Source organism: Molossus molossus, unplaced genomic scaffold (assembly GCF_014108415.1).
Source record: "Molossus molossus isolate mMolMol1 unplaced genomic scaffold, mMolMol1.p scaffold_m16_p_7, whole genome shotgun sequence".
NCBI lineage: Eukaryota > Metazoa > Chordata > Mammalia > Chiroptera > Molossidae > Molossus > Molossus molossus.
The window spans coordinates 4096470-4118045 of NW_023425401.1; the positions used below are offsets into that span (position 1 = coordinate 4096470).

General features: G+C 51.7%; 1 protein-coding gene across 2 annotated transcripts in view; it reads right to left on the reverse strand.

Annotated features, from left to right (window-relative positions):
* Nucleotides 1-21492, reverse strand: part of ZNF277 (zinc finger protein 277) — an 80554-nt gene extending 59062 nt beyond the window's left edge. Inside the window, exon 1 of one of the 2 annotated variants that reach the window (XM_036247523.1) lies at nt 21311-21492. In XM_036247523.1, the coding sequence (XP_036103416.1) occupies nt 21311-21401 (91 nt within the window). In that variant the 5' untranslated portion in view covers nt 21402-21492. The remainder of the gene's footprint in view (nt 1-21310) is intronic. The other variant, XM_036247524.1, reaches the window with a different exon arrangement.
* Between the last annotated feature and the right edge of the window lie 84 nt (nt 21493-21576).

The window sequence follows — 21576 nt, forward strand, 5'->3', positions numbered from 1 at the left end:
CGGGGCTCGGCGGTCCCCCCGGAGCCCGCAGCTGGCAGCTCGTCAAGTCCCCTCCCTGACATCGCTCTCTGGACACGTCTAGTACTTTCATTCCTTAGCTACCACCATGCAGGTGAAAACAGCACAGATTAAAACAAAGTCCAGATTCTGATAACACCAGAGCCCTTTGCGCCCGCCCCCACCCAGAGGCGGACGCGGCCTCTTCGGACAGGTGCGCAGGTGCCCCCGCCCCCTCTCCACGACTCCAGCGCCGACGGCGGCACCGCGGCTCACAGTGGTCACTAGTGGCGGAGCCGAACACCTGTGGTCAGGAGCCGCCATCCATCCCATCTCGACCCGACCGCCAGCATCCTGGTTCCTGGCAGGGGCCTGCAGGCTCTCAGTCCGTGGGGTTCTGCCACGCACATTCGTGGTATGGCCAGTCCCTCCGCCACGGGTCTGGAGCCAGCGAGTACCCGCGGACAGAAGGGCGGATGCTGCTGCAGATCGCTCGGGCCAGTTGCTAAGTTCGATGCAGGTGGGAAAGCGTGTCCTTTTGTGCAGTCTCCTGGCACCTGGCCCAGTGCCCGCACTTGGTAGATGCTCGGTGAATACGGGTCTTATCATCAAAAAGGAGAAGCAAGAATAACTACAAAAACAAAAGCCAAAGAAAGTAAAGTGATTCAGGGCTGTTTGCTGTGGAATCAGTAAGTGAAACGATGTGTCAGCTGATAGTCATCGTGACAGTGGCAGAGCCAGTGACACCTCCGGACGCACGGCTCGTCAGGATGACCCTTGGACACCTGGTAAGCACCCCATACGAAACATCGTGCTGTTTTCTGAGATGTTGCAGATAAGGTAAAGGACATTATGATCATTACCCTATGGAAAGAAGCTGGAATGTAAAACATTTTCCACTCTAACCACAGTCCCGACTGTGAATTTGGGGCGAGTGTGGAAAGGTAAAGAGAGGAAAGACCAGGGGAGGTTTTCTGTAAGGCCTAAGGAGCTCAGTCCAAGAAGTACGGCAGTTAAACATCTCAGCAAGCACAGACACAGACTAACCCATCTGCCAGCTTCAGACTCACTGATGGACTCGCCTGGAGATTTTCATAAATGGTAGCACACCCTTCCCCACAGGGGGTGATACACTCTTCCTTTTTGCAGAACCCTGGGCTGTGGTAACTTATTTACAGGATTTTAAAATGTCTGCATCTATAAGACACTTAGGAGATAAGTTTGGGGCACTGAAATAGCTGAACTTACCGATAAGGGAGAGAAAAAGACAAAAAACTTCAAATCAGAATTATTTCAGAAAAACTGTAATTGGTTTGCCCTGGCTGTCATGTGTAAACGTCTCTTATCCATCCATTCCAAAATATGTACTGAAAATCCAATGTGCTGGGCACCAAGCTTGGAGAGGACTGGAGATGAAGACGGGAGACTGCCCCAGTGTGCAGGAGACACAGCCATGACCCTGCGGAAGTGACCAAGAGGAAGGAGCAGATGGCAATGTTATGGGTGGGGAGCTCTCTGTGTCCCCACCTGTTGCTGGTGGAAATGGGCTTCTTGCGACGCCATGAGAAAAGGAATTTTCTGAGACTCTCCTGGAAGAAGAAGGTATTGTATAGAGTTTTATTTCTGTGGACTCAAACCCCTGAGTTTCCACGGTCCCGTTTCTCTCCATCCCGCCAAGGAAAAAGTTCCATTTTGCTTTCAGCAGAGCCAGGGTTAAAGCCACTGCCCAGAGATTTGGTTCCACGCTCAGCCCAGCCCAGCCCAGCCCAGCACCAGGCTGCGAAGTTTGTGTTCCTAGCTGTGGTCCATCGGTCCACAGTGTAGGGGTTCTGCATGGCCGTGAGCTGTGCAGCTTCTAAGAACAGGGGTGGATGTAAGGAAGCAGGAGCAAAGCCAGAGGAACAAGAGAGGAGCCAGAGAACAAGAATTCCTGTCTCGGATTCTGCCCTTCCAAGACTTCGCACGCTTGCGGTGGCTCTGGCCCCGCTAGCCGATTATTTTGGTTTCCAGGTTAGACTGACAGGCACCTTCCCTACGTGACCCCAATCACTGTGCATGCATCCATCTCCCCTTTGTTGGAGCCCGACCCGCAGTGATCTGCGGGGGGGTCGGGGGCGGGGAGACCAGTGGTTCCCGGGGAGCGTGAGGTTGCATCTTCCTGGTGAAGCTGCCCAGATGGCCATGCTCACAATGTCTGGCTTCCCTTTGCTCCTTCCTTATTAATATTAATAACAAGCTAATTATGACGGTACCACCAGGTGCGCATCAGTCTTTGGAGGCTGATGAGAATCACTGTGCTGCTGCTTCTTTGGACTAACCTACCTCTGGATTCCTGAGCAGCTGAGCCTGATCTGACTTCTGAACCCTGTTTTGCTCTTTCTAAATGCTCAGCAGTCTGGCTTCCAGGTCGGACCTGACCGTCCTGGTACACACACGGCTTTCCGTTTTTGTGAGAGCTAGCGATTTTAATACATTGACATTCACCCGCCTCTGTCCATGCAGGCTTTTGACTGGCCCCCAGTTCCGGGGCCTCCCTCCTCTAAACATTTCATATGACGAGGCGAACTTGTCCTTCATGCGATTCCGTCACATCTGCTTCCTCCTTTGCTGAGTCACGGCCTCCAGAATTTCCTTGCTTTTACTGCAGGCTTGTGACAGTTTCAGGATATAAGGACGAATCACTACAAGCAGAAAAGGCACTACCTAAAATACTTTTCAAAAAGGTGGATACTTGTCAGCATCCACACATCACAGCGTAAGATACAAACAAACAAAAAACCCCAGGAAACAAAAAACGTTGAAAAAGGCTTGATAGTCTTAATGGCAATTACCTTCTTTTTTCTTATGCTTCTTAGTAACGGACGAAGTATTAGAAAACATTTCTTTTCAGTAGCTAAAACCAATCAGACACTCTACTGCTACATACTATCTTAGCACAAGCTGGCATTTAGCTACTACATCACAGTATAAACAGATTAGGTGACATGATAAACAAATAGTCAAATGGTTTCCGTGACATCAGTGGAATCCACCCCACACTGGCTGCGGCGCGGCCGTCCACTCACGGCAGCCCTCTGTCCTGCAAGTGAGCGCCTCCCAGGTCAGTGAGCATGGCCTGGAGGACTGCTCAGGCAGGGCACTGGGCGTCCCGGGACTGCTGATTCAGGTCTGGGCCGGGCATGGGAATCTGCCTTTCTAACAAGCTCCCAGGTGATGAGGCTACGGGGGCCATGTCACCTTTGAAAAAGGGATATTTGGAGACTCTGGTTCTAGCCAGTCAGTTTAGGAAGTTACGTTGGATCATGGGGAAATTCCAAAATATCGATTCTTTTCATGAAAGAAAATAATAAATGCAACGGTGGTTTCATGGCTATTTTCACAGAGATGCTCTGTGGGAGAGCTTAAGATGTTGCAGCTTCATTAGCATTATCCAGTGTTGCTATGGGGACCAACTGAAGAGGAGTCATCAGTACACAAGAAAATGAAGAAAGGGGAATTGATGAAATAAAAAAAACCAAAACAAAAAAACCTTAACATTTCTGAGAATACAAAGCCAAGTGACATTGCCTATTTCCTGGCATTTCCATCAATTAAGGTGTGAACCCTCCTCTAGCAGAGATACCGCCCCACAGCTCTGTCTGCAGAGCATGGACACTCCCTTTGCGGCGCAGGGATGCAAGCAGGAGCAAACCTAAAAGCAGAGGGACGTGGCCCTGGGGGCTTCTTACACGGGGCGAGGCCCGGCCTGGTGGGCATGTGGGGGACCCTGCCCACCTGGGTTGGGTTTGGCGGTGTGGGAGGCAGAGGCTCAGCAGGCAGGTGTGGCACAGAGCTCCGGGGCCCAGGAGGGGAGGGGCACAGGTGGGTGGTACTCTGTTCATTTCTCATGTGATGAGGCTGGGAAGAGCCAGAGAGGAGGGGATAACTTGAGAACAAACATCAGTCCCTTCTTTCTTCACGTCAGCTTCTCTCACTTGGGTCCCTAAGATGCAAACCCAGTGCCTCCCGACTGCTTTCTCCCGGAATCTCACTTCTCCCTGCTCTTCCAGCTGATGCTTAGGGCCCCCGCCTTCCTCCTCCTCACTGTGCCCCAGCCGGGCTGTGCTCTTCACTCCTTGCATTTCTGGTCTCCTCCCTCCTTCCCGGCTGTGTAGATTCTCCCCGGCCTCCAACACCTTGTGAGGGATTAGAACCTGGGCTTTCCTGGTCAGATCCACTGTGGACTTCTCCTCAGACCCCAAGGAGCCCCCCACCATCTTTAACCAAGGGGGCCTAGCTTTTATACTGAGATTTTGTGTAAGATAGTTTGAAAAATGGTTCTATCACTTAAAAAATGTTTGAGAAACACTGTTGTCTGACATGCAAGTCATTTGTCACTCAACTAAATACAGCGGCTGGCCATTCTGCTGTGCGCACTTTGTCCTGTAAATCATGCTGCAAGTTCCCCCATCAGCTTGTCTTCCTTGTGCCTACTGAGCTCAGCAACGGAGCGCACTGTTGACTGATGCCTTTTTAAATTCACTTTGCAAACGATCTGGTAAAAGCCACACTGAGGCGCCACACTGAGGCGACACCGGGTGGGGACTGCCCCTCCTGGCATCTTAAACCCAGCTCTCCCGGAGGAGGCTGGCACCCAGCACAGCGGGGTGGGTGGGTCAGGACGGCTGGGCGCAAGCGCCGGAGGCGGGGTCCGGGAGCACTGGAGGCCTTCCCCACGCCCTGCAAATGGTCACTTGCCAGCAGTGGACGTGTGCGGCTGGACCGGTGTGGGGACGCCCAGCTGACTTCTCGGTCCTGCTCGTGTCTCGTGTTCAGAGCGTTCTGTGCCTTGATGCAGATACACGGACTGTCACGTCGCTGAACTACATGCGCTGCAAAGACCCGTCATTTATGTCCTTCGGATCTCATCACTCAGGAAACACACCGCTCATGAGCCACTCCCGGGGGTCGTCATTCCCTTCAGACGCCAACTATGTCTGAGTTGCGAGGGTCCGCCCAGTGCAATCAGGAAGGAGAAGACAAGGTCACTGAGCTCGGGACACTGAGCTGAGAATGAAGTCCCCCTGTCCCCGCAGAGCCTTCTGCTCTTCAGGCACTTTATTACGCGGGCGAGTGCATGCAGCCGGCCAGCAGGCGTCCGGGGCCGCGGGAGACCGGGGCTTGCCCGTCCGGGGCGGCGGGAGGCCGGGGCTTGCCCGTCCGGGGCGGCGGGAGGCCGAGGCTTGCCTTGAGTCAACGAGAACAACAAAACAATCAAACTCTCCTGCAAAAACGTACCTTAGCCATATGTGCTCATAGTGTTTCTAGGAGAAGAACAACTTTGCCCGATTCCTGAAGTCCGTCCAGGGAGAAGAGCAAACCCAGAGTCTGGGGACTGCCCCGTTCCCTGCCAGTGCTGCGGCCGGCCCGACGACACTGGACACCCGCTGTCCCGCCTTCCCTGCGGGAGCACTCCTCCCAGAGGTCAGGCCTGGCCACGCGGTCCAGCGAGCTGGACACCCCACACTTCCGGCTCGGCGAAGCCAGCCAGGCCGGAGAAACAGATGCACGGAAGACCACTTCCCAAGCATCTAAACAGTGTCTCGGGAACGGGGCTGGCTCCTGGGGACAGAACAATGAACAAAACATCGTTCTTGTCCTTGAGGAAGCCAGAGAGGAAAGCAGCCTGTACACAGGCCGCTCCCCGTGTGGGTGAATAGCCGCGCCTTGTAAATGCAGCTGAGGGGCAGGAGTCCTACACACCGACCACTCCTGGGGGGCTGACTGGGGTTCTGATGTTTACACAGAGGAGGCAACTTTAAGGCTGCACTGCTAGGCATTCAACATCAAACTTCAGGTATGATACATCTTGGTCCCTTGTTGTATAAATACAATCAAGAATTTTGCATGTAGATTTTCTTCTCAAATCAAATAATTAAAATCTGAAATGAAACGTGGAGACCTTTCCCAGAGACTGGCACCCTTGTTGCTGACACTGGGTGGGGTCTACATTTGTCACACAGGCCTCCTTCCAAACCATAAGAGAACTGGGAGGCGGTCTAGTGCCCCCAAAGGCCATTTCGAATGACACTTGCCCCGACTTCCTCCGGTTGTGGGAACGCCAAGCGTATAAGAAAGCTGAGTGTCCTGGGTTTGGATGCTCTGCACTGGCTGTTGTACGATGGCCAATGTCAGGGGTTGAATGTGTCCCCACAAAAGGACACACTGTGATCCTGACCCCAGGACCTCACAATGTGACCTTACTCGGAAACGGGGTCTTTACAGAGCTGGTCGAGTTGAGGTCATGTGAGAGCATGATCCAACGTGTCTGGTGTCTTTCCACCAGAGGCAAGGGTGGACCCAGGGACAGACACACACAGAACACCATGGAGGGGACAGTGGAGGTCGGAACGATGTCTTCCTCCACCGCTTTAATCCCAGTCTCACTGACCTCTAATCCCCATCTTAATCCCAGGTCTCATTATTCACTTTTAAAATCATCTGTTGGTCTTTAATGTGTGACAAGCCAGACAAAGGCTTAGAAACCACTTGAGCGAAGAGGGGAAACGAGATGTTTTCTGGTGGCAGTCCTTGGATTCTGCTGCTCTTTTCCCCAAGGGAGCCAACTGGGGAGAACAACAGAATACTTTAAACCGACACTACCCATTTTTCGTAATGAGATGGAAGCTACTATTTTGCCAGTTTTCTAACATAATAGACTAGACTCGCCCCCTGGCCCCATTACCTATTTCAGGCAAACACACCTGATATTAGGCAGGAATACATAAGGTGAGTTGTACACTGGTCTCCTGAGAAATTCTTTGAGTTAGAAAAGTTCTATGTTGTTTTGATCCTAATACACTATGTAAAACACTACCGTACAGATGTTAGCTTATTTCAGAAATGAAACAAGATGTCATACATATTACAGAAAAACAGTAAACACATTCATAGACAATACAGTAATCTACTGTAATACACTATCAAATGGAAGGAAGAAACACCAGGGTCCTGGTGAGATGGGAAGGAGCCCAAAAATAATCTGAAAAATTGCAGTTAGGACCAGATGGCATTCATTGGAGACTTCAAAGTTAACTGAGTTACTCAGGAAAGAAATGCAGTCTATCATTAAAAAGAAGTGCTACACTAGTAAATTAAATACCCCTGAAAATCGGTGAGGATCACCTTGGATCTCTCTGTTGTGTTAAACTAGAATAAAGCATTTGCAGTGGATACATGTATAAATTTTCCTTTCTGGTTTATCAGACTAAACTTCACTCAATGAACACATCAGTATTTAAAACAGTGTATCGCACACATGCACACAACCACTGCCCCTTGCATGTGCTGTGGGGCCTCGCCTGGAAACTCTTAGATTTGTGCACAGTCTGGAGCTCAGTTAGGCGTATCCGGTAAAACTCGCCACTGAGTGAAACAGGAGAACAGAACTGTAGGGCTGTGTGGTCACTTTTGTGGAAATGATATTAGTTACGATATTTCATCTTTATAATGGCCACGCAATATACACTGCAGATCATACACCACATCTTCTTTATCCATTCATTGGTCAGTGGACACTTAGGTTGCTTCCATATCTTGGCTACTGTGCATAATGCTGCAATGAACACAGGGGTACAGATATCTTTAGAATATCTGTGTTTTCCTATTCCTCAGCTGTGTACCCAGAAGGAATGGCTGGATCACATGGTAGTTCTATTCTTAATTATTTGAGGAACCTCGATCCTGTTTCCCACAGTGGCCGCACCAATTTACCATCCCAGCAACAGTGCACAAGGGTTCCCTTTTTCCACATCCTCTCGGACACTTGTTACTGTATTTTCTGTCTTTTTGGTAGTAACTATTCTAACAGTGGAACCACATCTAATGTGAGAATCCCAAAGCAGTGGAGACCAGCCAGTTGGCTGGGAATACTGCTAACTAGAAGTGAATGACAATGGCCCCATGAATCTTTTCTAGGCTGTTTGAAAAAACCTTCACTAAAAAATTCCTCCACATGGCTTTCAAATTAAAGAGATGCCTGGGTTCACTGTTTCATTAATAAACAGCAATTCAGAGGCTCCGAGGCTTCGGACAATGCCGCCACCCGGCAGTGAAGCCCACGTTCCCGAGGCTGAGGAGAGCTGGTAGAAGGTGGGAGTCAGACTTGCACAGCCTCAATAATGCACTGGACAGCTACGGCGACCTGACTTGGTAAGAAGCCGAGGAAAGCTGGTAGAAGGTGGGAGTTAGACTTGCACAGCCCTCAATAATGCACTGGACAGCTACGGCGACCTGACTTGGTAAGAGGCTGAGGAGAGCTGGTAGAAGGTGGGAGTCAGACTTGCACAGCCTCAATAATGCACTGGACAGCTACGGCGACCTGACTTGGTAAGAAGCCGAGGAAAGCTGGTAGAAGGTAGGAGTTAGACTTGCACAGCCCTCAATAATGCACTGGACAGCTACGGTGACCTGACTTGGTAAGAAGCCGAGGAGAGCTGGTAGAAGTGGGAGTCAGACTTGCACAGCCTCAATAATGCACTGGACAGCTACGGCGACCTGACTTGGTAAGAAGCCGAGGAAAGCTGGTAGAAGGTAGGAGTTAGACTTGCACAGCCTCAATAATGCACTGGACAGCTACGGCGACCTGACTTGGTAAGAAGCCGAGGAAAGCTGGTAGAAGTGGGAGTCAGACTTGCACAGCCTCAATAATGCACTGGACAGCTACGGCGACCTGACTTGGTAAGAAGCCGAGGAGAGCTGGTAGAAGGTAGGAGTTAGACTTGCACAGCCCTCAATAATGCACTGGACAGCTACGGCGACCTGACTTGGTAAGAAGCCGAGGAAAGCTGGTAGAAGGTGGGAGTTAGACTTGCACAGCCCTCAATAATGCACTGGACAGCTACGGCGACCTGACTTGGTAAGAAGCCGAGGAAAGCTGGTAGAAGTGGGAGTCAGACTTGCACAGCCTCAATAATGCACTGGACAGCTACGGCGACCTGACTTGGTAAGAAGCCGAGGAAAGCTGGTAGAAGTGGGAGTCAGACTTGCACAGCCTCAATAATGCACTGGACAGCTACGGCGACCTGACTTGGTAAGAAGCCGAGGAGAGCTGGTAGAAGTGGGAGTTAGACTTGCACAGCCTCAATAATGCACTGGACAGCTACGGCGACCTGACTTGGTAAGAAGCCGAGGAGAGCTGGTAGAAGTGGGAGTTAGACTTGCACAGCCTCAATAATGCACTGGACAGCTATGGCGACCTGACTTGGTAAGAAGCCGAGGAGAGCTGGTAGAAGTGGGAGTTAGACTTGCACAGCCCTCAATAATGCACTGGACAGCTACGGCGACCTGACTTGGTAAGAAGCCGAGGAGAGCTGGTAGAAGTGGGAGTCAGACTTGCACAGCCTCAATAATGCACTGGACAGCTACGGCGACCTGACTTGGTAAGAAGCCGAGGAAAGCTGGTAGAAGTGGGAGTCAGACTTGCACAGCCCTCAATAATGCACTGGACAGCTACGGCGACCTGACTTGGTAAGAAGCCGAGGAAAGCTGGTAGAAGTGGGAGTCAGACTTGCACAGCCTCAATAATGCACTGGACAGCTACGGCGACCTGACTTGGTAAGAAGCCGAGGAAAGCTGGTAGAAGTGGGAGTCAGACTTGCACAGCCTCAATAATGCACTGGACAGCTACGGTGACCTGACTTGGTAAGAAGCCGAGGAGAGCTGGTAGAAGTGGGAGTCAGACTTGCACAGCCTCAATAATGCACTGGACAGCTACGGCGACCTGACTTGGTAAGAAGCCGAGGAAAGCTGGTAGAAGTGGGAGTCAGACTTGCACAGCCCTCAATAATGCACTGGACAGCTACGGCGACCTGACTTGGTAAGAAGCCGAGGAGAGCTGGTAGAAGTGGGAGTTAGACTTGCACAGCCTCAATAATGCACTGGACAGCTACGGCGACCTGACTTGGTAAGAAGCCGAGGAGAGCTGGTAGAAGTGGGAGTTAGACTTGCACAGCCTCAATAATGCACTGGACAGCTACGGTGACCTGACTTGGTAAGAAGCACAGACTCGAGGGCTCCGGCCGAGTCGGTCAGAAATCGGTTCCTTAGGAACACTTTCCCTTTTTATTGTTCAATTTCCAGATCTTAATTCAAACACACCACGGAAAGGATATTAGAATACAGAAACAAAAGACACTGCTTTGGAGAGTAAAATTTCTCATATTTTGCTAAAGTGGTAGGTTTTGTTTACACAAATATTTATTTCAATGTTACCTTGGACATTTCCCAAAGAACCCTGGCTTTCTGGGAGAAAGGGGACAATGTACCTGTGTCGTCCCTCGGAGCCACTGACAGGCAGTTAAGCTCACCGTCTCTACCCCTGCTGAGCCCTCTGCACGGTTGTCCTCGCTGACGTGAGACAGTGGTTGTCAGCACAGTCTGGGGGGGGAGGGCGTGTCCAGACGGAGGTGCTCAGACCCCTGCTCTCCATCAACACCATCTGTTTCGGGGCAGACCGATTCCACAGAACACCCACATCCCGTGAAATGTCAAGGGGGCAAGTTGAGAAAAAGGTGTAGTTAAATATTTGGGAAACTGCAATTTAATATGTATTTCTTGGACATTCACAAAAATTAGCAAACCCAAGTCCTGAAGCAAGGAAGTTATTTAACTTCATTTAACTCAGTATCTGCAAATGATCGGATCTTGGAATCCTCTTCATATAAGAAAATATAATGACACTTTCTGTCCTATGATTCTGTGGAGTCCTGGAATCTGTCCTTGTAAACATCAACAGCTTACTAAATGTCCATGAGCCCAGCGACTTGTCAGAGATGAACAAAGCCAGTGAGGACACAGTGTCTCCGAGCGTGACTGCAGAGAAATTATTTCTTTTCAGTCCACTGCTTAAAGGTTTCCTTCATTTGTAATTCATTTCTGTTCTAAGAACATGTAAATGTGTATGGTTGGAGGTTCTCCGGGTTTTATGTCATGAAAGAAAAACAGGACTGTGCTCTATTTATAGACAGAACTGTAACTACTGATTGTTAGAATATCATATCAACAGGGGAGAAATTATTAACAGGATAATTTAATCTCTTCTGTCAATACACTCTAAGATGCTTCTTTCAAAAGGAAAAAGATCAAGAACAGGAATCTTTCTTGGGCATCAAACTCCATGCAGTCTAGGAGTCATGAAAAAGAAAGGGTGTCATCACTTTATACTCGAGAATCGTATTACAACTGGCTGATTAGTCAGGATTAATGAGCTCAGGGTTAGGAGTTCAGCGGCCATACGGGCAACTGTAATGAGCTGCTGGGAGCTAAGCCCCAGCCGATACCACCATCAGCACGGCAGGGTCCCAAGCCCCCGGTGGTTTGGCTCTGATCCAGCAGGTGGCCACCTCAAGTCAGGGGCTCTGCACCCACCTAGTCCTCTTGGCCTCATCTCCCCGGGTCTGAAATGCTAGTCACTGGGCATGTGACTAGTTTCTTGGAACCAAGCCTCCACTTGGATTGTCTTCCTAGCGACGGAGTCCTTGACTTGGTCCTGACTCCACAGCCGGCCGACTGCTGCCGCCCACCCTGTGTGCCTCCGCTAAGCCGCTCAGTGACTCGGGTCCTGTCCCTCAAGCCCAGTCCACTGTGGTTGTGTTCCTGCAACTGACAGACTGTCCTGGACCAAACCTGCATGCTTTGGGACCCTTCTCCTGGTTGGCCTTGCAGACCTGCACAGCCCAGTTTCAGTGAGAACCCTGCTAAGTCAGTTCAGAGAAAATCCTACCTTCCACACCCTCCCCGGCCCTCCCAGTGGTGCCTCATCACCCGGGCCGGACTTCAGCAACAATCTCATCGAGTCCGCTCAGCCAGAACCCCCATGTCTACTGTTAGTAATCTTCCATCACCCAGTGCCACCCCCCCACCCCCCTCCCCCCGGCCCCAGCTTGCAGTCCGCCTCCTTTCTCTGTTTGTAACCGAGCCTGGTCCCACATGGAAGTCTCTTCCTGAATATAATGTTCTCACTGATGCAAGGACCACTGTGCTCCGATGTTCCTCTAACACCCCTCCCTACAGGACCCCGCCATCCTCTGTGTGCCAGGGAGGCCTGTCTTACCGTCGGCATGGTGCTTGGGGCTGGCAGCTGGCTGGGGCTTCGTCATGACGGGGCCGGGCAGACCCCAACCTATCAAACAGACTCTTCCGATTCAAACTGCTCTGTCGCAGCATTTTATTTTATTTTTTCTAATCTTGTTATAGGATAGGGGACCCGACCCCGGTCCCCTTGGGCTGGCCGGCAGCGTGTGGGCTCCTGCCCTCGTGCAGGACCGATTTCACCACACAAGCCGAGGTGATTTTGGGAGGACGTCTGTTAAAGCTGAGGACAGGGAAACAAGAAAGGGCCTAGGACGGAAGCAGCAACAAGAGAGCCTGGCTGGGCTGCTCTGGCTCACTGGGAAGTCACAGGAAAGGGGCGGTTCAGGGGTTAGCTCAGGACGGGCTGCTGCTGCCCACTCTGCCCTGGCTGCACGCCCCCTGGCCCCAGGGCTCAGGTGATGCACAGCGGGGAAGACGGGGGGGGGGGGGGGGAGCACGGGTGTGCTCCGGGGAGAAAGAGCACCCCTGGGCCCTTTATTTTGAGGGTTTGTAAAGGTTGGGAGTTCAGGGGAGGATCTCAAGAGAATATTCACCAGCTTTTCCAGGTCTGCCCTTCCAGGGTCACAGTCTCCACTGATTGGTCAGCACTAGGACAGGGGTCACTGGTCTCTGCAGCTGGTCCTGGTGCTGCCCGTCTAGTTTTGCTGCTTTTCTGGGCCTGGAGCTGAAACACAGCTGAGGCCTAGATGTCATCTCCAGGCAGGTGACCTTCTGCATCTGCTGTAAACTGCCCGGCCGGTGTGTTCAGCTGTCTACCTCAGTTTCCCCATTCCTCTTGCCAAGGAATTTTCCTAGCTTCTGACCCTCCTGCCTCAGTCTCAGGAATTTCCTCCCAGGACTGAACTGCCACCTGGCTCCATTAACAAGAGCACATCACAGCCGGTGGGGGGCGGGTGTCTTCATTAAGCTTTGGCAAATACCCATGCCTCCTGACTCACCGCCTTGGACCTGGATCTTGTTACTCCCTTCCTTCCGCTTTCCAGCCCCAGTGGGCACAGTAGGTCTGACAGCTCGGACTTACCTCCCCACCGCTCCCGCGTACCTCATGTACCTCCCGCCTCCTGCGTTCGGACCCTTTGCTCCAGGAAAGGACGGCCAGTCCCTGCCGCACCTGCTGTTTCCCGTCGCCCTGCCCTGCCTGGCCTGCGCGGCTCCTCCCACAGCCCAATCCTGCTGTGTCCAAGGCCCGGCCTCAGGCCCAGTACCACCTGCGGGCGCGGCCTCTCCTTCCCCTGCTTTCTTCAAGTTTACTAGCTTTTCATTCCACTTACTGCTAATTTCCCCTCTTCACTGTGGCTATTCTTTTTTTACGTTTTTCACTGATTTTTTTTAGAGAGAGAGGAAGGAAGGGAGACAAACATCAACGTGAGAGAGAAACATCGATCGGCTGCCGCCTGCACGCCCCTATGCAGTCAAAGGGGTGTTAATGTAAGTGAATTCTCTCATTGACAAACCAGGAAATCTTACCACAAGTCCCTCAGAAGCAGAAGCGAGATAAAAAGCCAGATAAAAAGTGTCCCCGAGCAATGCCGCTGGAAAAGTCGCCCCGAGCCCAGGAGGTCGTTAGCACCGCTCCCTGCAGGTGGGTGCACTATTACCAAGCCTTCAGAAGTCCGTCCTCAAGTGGTTGGTAAGAAATCCCAACAAGCTTTTAGACCCCCCTCCCCACCCCCCCTGCGGAAATTAGTTACAAGAGGCTGAAGCAAAGACTGATGTGAAGTTGCTGCTTGGCAACAGTTACTGCTATTAATTGCTTTATAATGGCAATTACGATGAGCGGATACAAGGTATTTTCTTCTCTAATTGGCTATCAGTTGTGAATAGAAGCTTGTTACATAACAGAAAATTGTGTTAAATAAAGAACCACAATTACAATTCTGAGGGCTTTCTCTTAGAAAACAAATCCAAGTTTTTGGATAAAAAGACTAACAAAATTTAGAGCCCCTACAATCCCGTGGGGAAGAGTTTATGTTTCAGCTCAGAAAACACGCGATGAGGTCAGAGAGACCGGGGCGGAGCCTGCGTTTCCTTTCCTTGAAAAATAAGCACATTTAAAAGCTGCACAGGGCTGGGCTCCTCAGGCAGTGCAGACAGATCGCAGGCTCAGACGGACCCACTTCCCACAGTGGGATACGGACACAGGATTCTCTGGTCAGCCCTGGTTGAACATGAATGCTGAGCCCCACCAACGACCCTGAAATGTCCCCAAGGGGAAGGCCAGACATGCTTCACTCGGGTCCACACAGCACCCAGCATGAAGCAGTTTCACAGTCACCGCCTGACCAACGCTAAATGCCATCACAGAATGGCACTGTCCCAAAGATGAGGCGACCCAAGGTCTGTGTGACAGCCCTGTCCTGGAAGGTCCGCACACTGTGCAGTCAGGGGTACGTCTTCATTCCTGTGCTAACGCGGATCAGTCCGTCCTTACTCCGAAGTCACACCCAGGCTTGTAGCAGCAGCTGTCATAAGTCATCATCATGAGGTTACAGGACTTGCTCAAGGTCTCGGGTTTTAACCGCAGCTCTGAAAGCAGCCTGTCCAATTCCAAAGGCCCAGCACTGCTTCCCGGGACGAGCCTTCGCCCTCAGCACGGCGGGCTGTCTGTGTTCCCATCTCCTGCCTCACCCAGCCTCCCAGGAACGTGGGCCGAGTGACGGCAGCACCTTCCCGATGAAACAGAGGCTCCCAGAGGCGCAATGATCTTCCCAAGCTCACACTGCTACAGAGTAAAAAATTCAGGCTCAGAATCCAGGTTTGCCAACTCCTAACCCAGTTCTCTCTTCCACACATTCTTACTCAATGTCTTGACTAATTTAAATTACTACACTCGGAAAAGCCCAATAGTATCCAGCATCAATTAGCTTGTGTCACTTAAAAGATTCTACCACTTCTCAATTGTTGACCCCTCCCCCCCCAAGAATAAAGTGAAGGTTTAAGTCTTGTTTAATTCTAGAAAACTATGCTTTGTTCCTAGAGCTAAAGATGGCACCCAACCAGTCAGTTATCTCACAAAGATGCGCTGGTCACCAAGTGTCGGCTGAGATGCCGGCAGGGGCAGAGGCGCATCGCCGGGTACATCACAGTCGCTGGAGAAAGCGGCCTTGCTCGCCTCGGGTCAGCGAGGTCAGCAGAACACACCTGCCTCAGCTGGAGATGCTCCCGTCTCTGCGCCCATGGACCTGTGCTCGGAAGAAAGCATGCCCTTGTTCTGACTCTGGCCAACACCACCGTCGGCTGCGAGTGTGAGCAGCCTCGGACTGGCCGCTGGGGCGCGTGCGCCTTGCGGCGGGGGCAGCGCCGGTCTGCCAACACGGTGAGAAGCGAAGGAGCTCGGTGTCTGATACTGAGTGCTCCCCAGTTCCTCCCCCGAAACCTGCTCGTGACGCGGAAAGGACACAGTGAGGTCGTGGCACTCAGAATCATCACCTGGATCACCCGGGGACACATGCCAAGGTTTCCCTAGAACTAGGACGGACACAACCGCCACCACTGGTTGAAGACGAGGCCACTATCTCAGCTCACTAGTCACTTCAACATCCCGGCAAGGCTGGTGGTCATTACCTATCGTACAGAACAGAAACGGGGTCAGAGGTTGGCTCACTTGCCCGTGGCTGTAAGTAACCGGACTGGATTCTAAGCTGCTCTGGCCTCAGCCTGCACACAGCCTCGTCCTCTGTGCCACTCTGCCTTTCTAGAGCAACACATTATGGCGAAGGGCAGTCCGCTTCGGACTTCACCCAGTGGGCCTGACCAGAGCCATCGCTGTCAGAGTGAACGGGATAAACGTTCTCCTGTGGTTGCTGTGGGACCTCATGAAGCCACCCTTGCATGGGTCTCCTCGGGGCTGTGCGTGCGACATGGAGCGAGGCTGGTATTTCGTTTGGCACGGGCACCGGTTACTGCGCCCCTAGCGTCGTCATCATGACAATGGTTCCTCCTGCGGTGTCTCCTCTTAACACCCTGCACGCTGGGCCCTGCTCACTTCACAGGAAAACTAGAGAAGTCCTGGAGGAGGCCCCTTCCCCCTTTCACCAAACCCGGCAGACTAGGTTTATGTAATCGTTTTTCTTCACGACCTCTTCTGGCCTGTACCTTGCAACCCAAATATGCGGGCCCTCTGAGCTCCTTGCTGACCGCGTGCACGCGTTGGGGGCCGGGAGCTGGAGCTGGGGATGAGGGCAGTGCCGGGCAGGAGGCAGAGGGGGTGGAGCACGATGGGAAAGGCTCCCGAAGCACCTAGTTCCATCCTAGGGCACCCGCAGGCACTGTCCCCCCGGAGTCCACGGATGCCTGGGCACCCGAGCAGCGGCCACCACGCATTCCCGAGCTTCCCAGTCACACTGCCGCCCGGGTGCTCCCAAGTGCACACGGAACCAGAGCGCAGGTCTGGAAGCACCTAACTTCACTGGGGTCAAGCTTTATTCAAGGGGACACGCTGGGCTTTCATAATCGCAGTAGCTCGGCAAAGTAGCACTTTATCTGTATTTTCATAGCTGCAGCAGCATGTGCAATAAACTCATGTTACACAGCGGCTCAGTGTGAGTTGAAATTTAAATAGTTCCTCCGAGATAGGGTCTACCCCCGGGCCGCTGTTCTGTCGAGTGCACGAGACGGGACCTGTGCACGATGCCGGAGGTAAGACAACCCTGGGAAGCGGCCCAGCCACGCGGGCGCGGAGGCAGACTGGCAGGTGTCTGCAGCCCTGCGTCCAGGCCGGAAGCACTCTTGCCCTCACCACCTCAGCAACACGAACTTCGCTTAAAGGAAAGGCGGAGAACGACGTGAAAACGCTCACCGTGATTACCTGACAAGATGCCATCTTCACGGGGACCTCCTGTGTCCGTTGACATGCATAACTTTCACAAGCATGAAACATCTCCTCGGTTTGTAATGCTAGTTCAGTTCCTCTGCTTAAAATAGCTGCCGTTCTAAGTTCTGTGGATAAACTGCAAACCAGTTCAAATCCCTGGACCGCAACAGTTGACTGGTGAGTAAGCTCCGGCGGGTAAAAGCAACCCGAAGCTGCCAACAAAGCCACAGCCCGAGGGCAAGTGCGGCCACGGAGCTGGGCAGCGCAGCAGGGCCACTGAAGACGGGACCGGAAAAGCAAGGGGGACCCTCGGATGCCACGCCAGGAATTCGAACCAAACTCTGCAACGGCAGAGCTACCTGACCGCTGGAGAGCCATGCTGGAGAGCCATGCATACGTTGTCGCTGCAGAATGCAGACTAGAGGGGGATCAAGTCAGGGAGAGCAGCAGGAAAGGGTCTGCAACGTCCAGGCGAGAGTTCAGTTCTGCTCAAACCTTTATTGAACCCTGACAAGTATGACAAGGTTTTGGTCCCAAGAGCACAGTTTGGAGGGCAGGTGACCCAGGGGATCTGGCAATGATGGTGAAGGTTAGAAAGAGAATAGTGGCTAAAGATGACCAGAAAGAACAGATTCAAAAGATGATTTCAGGCACAGAAAAATCAGACATGGCAACGGGTCAGACTCGGCCTCGAGGGCAGGGCTGGAGTCAAGGACGCCTCCCAGGTTTCCAGCCAAGGCCTGATGGCTTCACCGACACGGAGCACAAGCGCGGGGAGCTCACACCACCTGCTACCCCCTCTCCCAGACACATCACAGACGCGTTAATAAGGCCCCCAGAGGACAGGCATTATCACGAGCCTCGCCTACTGGGCGTGCATCTGCAGGGGAAAAGGTGACTGTCAGAAGAGCACATGGAGGCACAGCATCTCACTCAAAAAATGTCCTAAACGAATGGTCAATGAATAAACGATAGATGTGCTTCTAATTAAAAACAGCCAAAGGAAAAAAAATACCGTGACACATCCCAAGTGCGAGAAATGTTGCGCCGATTTACTCTCCATTCTTAACTTTCGGAGACGACGCGATAGCTCAGTTACTGTTCGAATGTACGGAAAGCAGTGTCAGCAGGACTCAGGACCTTCCTGGAGAGGACGGAGCCTCTGGAAGTCTGGCAGCACAGCGAAGGGGCCGTGCCCGCCTGCACACCACCCCGTGAGCCATTCCAGTGGGATCTTGTAGAACTGCAAGGATTTCTATAAAAAGACTCCCTAGTCCCTTCTGTCCCAGGATATTAAACACATGGATCGACATTTTAATTAAAGCGAGAGGAACACCTCTTTAAAGAGGCAGTTTTAAAAAAATTAATGATTTCATGGAGAAAGACATACTTGATAACCTAAGTGGTTGCTTAACATAAAAAATATGGATATACTTTCAAAATCATTATTTCCATCCCCAATTTATATCACTTTGAAGGTTTTGACAAGAATTGGATAAAGTCTCAGTCATACGTTATAAAGGGGATATTTTTTTTTTTTTATCCTCACCCGAGGACATTTTTGCATTTTTTGTTCAGACAGAGCGGGAGGGAGAGAGAGGAAGAGAGAGAGAGAGAAACATCGATGTGAAGGGACACATCAAGTGGTTGCCACCCACACGACCAACCAGGGCCGGGGACAAACTGCAACCGAGGTACGTGCCCTTAGTGGGGGCGAACCCGGGTCTCTCCGGACCGCAGGTCGACGCTCCAACCGCTGAGCCAAACCGGCCAGGGCTAAAGGGGATTTTTAATGATAACTTTACTTCATAAGAACAGTATAGCCCTGTTTGGCTCAGCGGTTAGAGCATCGGCCTGCGGTCCAGAGAGACCCGGGTTCGGTTCCTACTAAGGGCACGTACCTCGGTTGTGGTTTGTCCCCAGCCTTGGTTGGGTCATGTGGGAGGCAGCCACTCGATGTGTCCCTTTCACGTCGATGTTTCTCTCTCTCTCCTTCCCAAGCTAGCTGAACAAAAAGTGGAAAAATGTCCTTGGGTGAGGATTAAAAGAAAAGAACAGAATAAAAACCCACCACTAAACTGTCCCACTGACTGCTACAAATTAGTGAGAACTCGGAGCAGTTTTGAGCCAGAGAGAGAATATTTTTAATGTTACAGATGCTGCAAATTTACTGCTTCTCAATACTTTTGTTGAAAACAAATTGGAACCTGCCCTGGCTGGTTTGGTTCAGAGGTTAGAACATGGGCCGGTGGACCAGAGAGACCCGGGTTCAGTTTCCCCTGGGGGCGCGTACCTTGGTTGCAGTTTGTCCCTGGCCCCCGGGTCGTGTGGGTGTCAACCAGTCGATGTTTCTCTCTCTCTTCCTCCCTCTCTCCCTCCTGCTCTATCTGAAGATAAATGCAAAAATGTCCTCAAGTGAGGATTAAAAAAAAACATAAATTGGAACCTAAAATGAAGATTTCTAGTTACTCAATTCTATCTACTAATCATTTAAACATTGGTCCTAGATTGGTGAGGAGATGGGGAAAGGGACACTTATATATTACTGGTTGGAAGGTACATTGATACCTTTCAAGAGGAAGATCTGACACCTACCAGAATTTTTTAACATGTGTAACCTTTGACCTAGCAACTTGTTAAGAAATTCATACCCAGTGGCCTAGAATACGCATATCAAGCTACATCATTACTGAAGCACTCAGGTCCCACCATAAGCTCACAAACGGGATCGGCTCAAGCATGGTGCTCCCATGTCATGTAGTACGGGGAGCACAGTCCTTTAGGAGACGGGGACAACAGTCTACAACAGATCACTGGGAGAAACAAGACTGTAGTATTCTGATCTGATACAGAACGGTCCCTTTTCATTTTTAAAAATTCAAAACCATTGTGGTGTGTGCCTTAGGAACATGTCAACAAGAACACACACCAAACCGTAGTTGACACTTGTGACTTTGGGATTGTGTGGTGGAGGAACGTTCTTTTCTTTTTTTACCTTCCACACTTCTGAATGGTTTGAAATGTTTACAATAAAAATTTTTATAGTTTAAAAATAACTAGTGATGTCTTGTTCCTCAGTGCTTCTGAAAGGCATACCTATTTCCTTCCTTAGGAGATAATCTGCGAGATAGATTCATCAGAGATTCCATCTGTAGACTGTAAACTGATAGCCCTCTGGGACTTGTGGAGAATCTGCAAAATGTTAAGCCTGTTACCATTATATTAATAGCCGACTGTATGGCCACCCCAGGGATGAACTGTCTAGGATGTGGGTACAACCCAACATTTAACTCAGGAATCCACAAAGATTTTCTTGGTAGAGGTACTGAATTATTGCAGGGCCAGGTAGTTCCATTGATGGGAAGTAACTGCACTTCATCCCTGCACTGTTCAGATAAAAAATTAAGACTAAATATCAGTTTAATCCAGAAAGCAGTAACAACGAAAGGACAAAACACCCTCAACAAGGGTTGAGAACCAAATTTAAGCCCCAAACCATGTCCATCATAAAAATATAACTTGCTGTGCTAAATTACCTATCGGGGCCAAGAAGATAATGATTAAAGATCTCCCAGGCTCCACACTCAATCCTGAACACCTGGGGGAAGGGAGGCAAAGAAATCCGGGCAGGGGATGGACCAAAGGTAAAAGAATGGGGTCAGGAATTCTAAACACAACCCCCTGCAGCTTCCCAAGGCTGGGTTTTGATCTCACCGAGGATCAGAGTCCGGTAGAGAGAGCCAAAGTAGCTGTGACATTCATGACCACCTCGCAGCGTGCAGTGACCACTTCTTTTCTTTCTCTAAGGGCTCCGCCTGGGAAGACCTCCCGGGCTCCACATTCAATCCTGAACACCTGGGGCCCTCAACAGGCGACCGGGTAGGCTGGGAGGGGCGCGCACACCCTCCACGGCCGCTCCAGCCAGCAACTGGGCATATCTGCAGACCCGACAGCAGGGACCAGTCTGCAACTGGAAATCGGCCCGAACCCCAATAAAACGTATCTCCCGAGGCCAAACCGAGCAAACCGAAGCGGGGACAGGTTACCCGCCAAGAAAAAGAGGGGCTGATCCCAGCGTGATGACTGCACACGAGCGAACCCGAGTTGACCCACACCCACTCAGCAGCCGGGAGCTCCAAACGCCCCTGGCTGCCCGAAGGCCGGGCCATCCATTTTTCTCGTCCCTCCCCAGACAGCAGCACCAACGAGCCGCCTCCGACCCACCGGTACCTCTGAGCTCCGCCCGTGGCCCCTCCCGCCCAGGTGGCCCCAGAGCGGGCAGACTCGTGGGGTCCGCCCGGCGGCCAGCTGCACGCTGGTCCGAGACCAAGACGCAGATCACCTGCACCTCGGGGGCACCGTACTCACCCTCGCTACTGACAAGCCCGGCTCCGCCGCGATCGCGGTCACCGTCCTCCTCCCCTCCCGGAGCAGCCTCCTGGGTCCTGGGAGCAGCCATTACGCCGCGGAGAGGAAAAGGGAGGGCCGGGGGGCGGAGCGGGTGCGGACAGGAACCAATCAAACGCGACTGGAGGCGCACTCCCCGTCAACGCGCCGTTTCCTCCACGCCCACGTCGTGCTGTCACGCTCTGGACCAATAGGACGTAGCGAACGAAGCCTAATCCCCGCCCTCA